General features: G+C 43.5%; 1 protein-coding gene across 1 annotated transcript in view; it reads left to right on the top strand.

The window, feature by feature from the left end:
* LOC107098135 (sentrin-specific protease 3-like) overlaps positions 1-1,318 on the top strand; it is a 39,467-nt gene extending 38,149 nt beyond the window's left edge. The window contains exon 11 of the mRNA XM_015395620.1: positions 104-1,318. Coding sequence (XP_015251106.1) covers positions 104-274 — 171 coding nt within the window. The 3' untranslated portion in view covers positions 275-1,318. The remainder of the gene's footprint in view (positions 1-103) is intronic.
* Positions 1,319-1,580: the final 262 nt, after the last annotated feature.

Below are 1,580 nucleotides of genomic sequence, written 5' to 3'. Positions count from 1 at the left end.
AATGCTGTTTAAAGTAACAGATTATAATTAAATTTATGGCCCCACTTTAACTCCACAAACTACAGAAGAGGTTTTATAGATCAGACCCGTCGTGGCGAAACAGACGCCGCCTGTTGAAATGTCCTCTGCTGACCTCGCTAACGTCTCCTGTCTCCTCCCACAGTACTGCAAGTGTCTGGCGCTAGGACAGCCGTTTAACTTTGGGCAGCAGGACATGCCGCGGCTAAGGAGGCAAATGTACAAAGAACTGTGCCACTGCAAGCTCATCCTGTGACGGCGCCCGGATCCGGAGCGCGCGGCGGGACGGGAGGAGCCAGCGGATCGCTGGACGACAGAACATCTTCAAAGTTAACAGGGACTGAGGCAGGCGGGCGGCTACCAGCACACCTGACGTCCGGTTCGTCTCTCTGGTTCCGTCTGTTCGCTTTTATTTGAAGTTCTTAATTTTTCGACAGACTCATTAAAGGCGGGACGGTTTTTGTCACATGTCCCGGTTCCCTTTTCCTTCCGCGGCAGGAAGTTGGCGTAGAGAGAATCCAGATCGTCCTGCTTTCATGTAACCGTGTCCGACCATCTGAGGTGGTCTCTGTAAGCCTGTGAATAAAGCAGAACCTGTCGGGTTTTTCCGTTTAATTCAGTCCACCTGCGCAGGCCAACCCCCCCCACAGATCCAACATTAACGCCACGGCTTCTTTCGGACGTGGTCATCCGTGTAGGCGCAGCAGCAGCGTGGCGTTTCGGTGAGTTATATATATTTTTAAAGAGGTCAAGTCGTCGTGATTTTTGCAGGATTTCAGACGATGGAACTGATGAACTCTGCCACAAACCGGCTCTCTTGTACATTTACTTTCTTTTTTTTTTGAAGTACACTTTTACCTGACTTAGGCACCCGAAACTTTCTGCCTTTTTTCAGTAGAAAGAAACCAACACAAACATCTAAATGTGGGAAATTTGATCTGCATCTTTGTCCAAACGGATCAGATTGATTCAAAAACCCCAAAAAAAACCAAGGGTACCTTTTCCTTTCATTTATCTTCTTTGTGTTTTTATTGCTGTCAGTAAATGTGGTGATATACTTATTGCTTAAACAAATGGTGTAAAAAAAAAACAAACAACAACTTTAAATTAGTTTTTTTTTTCTTTTTGGAGCGAGCTCCAAATGTTCCGTTTAGTATTTGTTTGATAAAAGCCATCTTGGTCAGGACCACAGCAGCGACACAACAGGAGCACCGAATGGAGCTGCAGTGCTTTCTTCTTCTTCTTCTTCTCTTTTTTTTATAATAAAAGACAAACTTGTGAATAGCTGTCTTTTTGGTTTTTGCATTTGCATTTTTTTTCCTGAGTGGATGCAACAGAGATGTTTTCTATATCTTCTAAAATGAATTCTGGTTCGTTTAAAAATAAAAAATATGTGGCAAAAAATGTGTTTTTAACCTCGCAATGCATTATTATTTATATTTAAACCAGAGTTGGTGGAAAATAAAAGCTGACAATTTGAACTGGGGGGGGGTGCTATCCCGTACATTAAACACGATCAACTATCCTAGCAATCGGTAACCGTCTAGATTTAATCGGAGTCC

Source organism: Cyprinodon variegatus, unplaced genomic scaffold, assembly GCF_000732505.1.
Source record: "Cyprinodon variegatus isolate N-32 unplaced genomic scaffold, C_variegatus-1.0 Scaffold750, whole genome shotgun sequence".
NCBI classification, from domain to species: domain Eukaryota; kingdom Metazoa; phylum Chordata; class Actinopteri; order Cyprinodontiformes; family Cyprinodontidae; genus Cyprinodon; species Cyprinodon variegatus.
The sequence above is the reverse complement of the archived record's forward strand: the minus strand, read 5'-3'. Positions and strand labels throughout refer to the sequence as shown.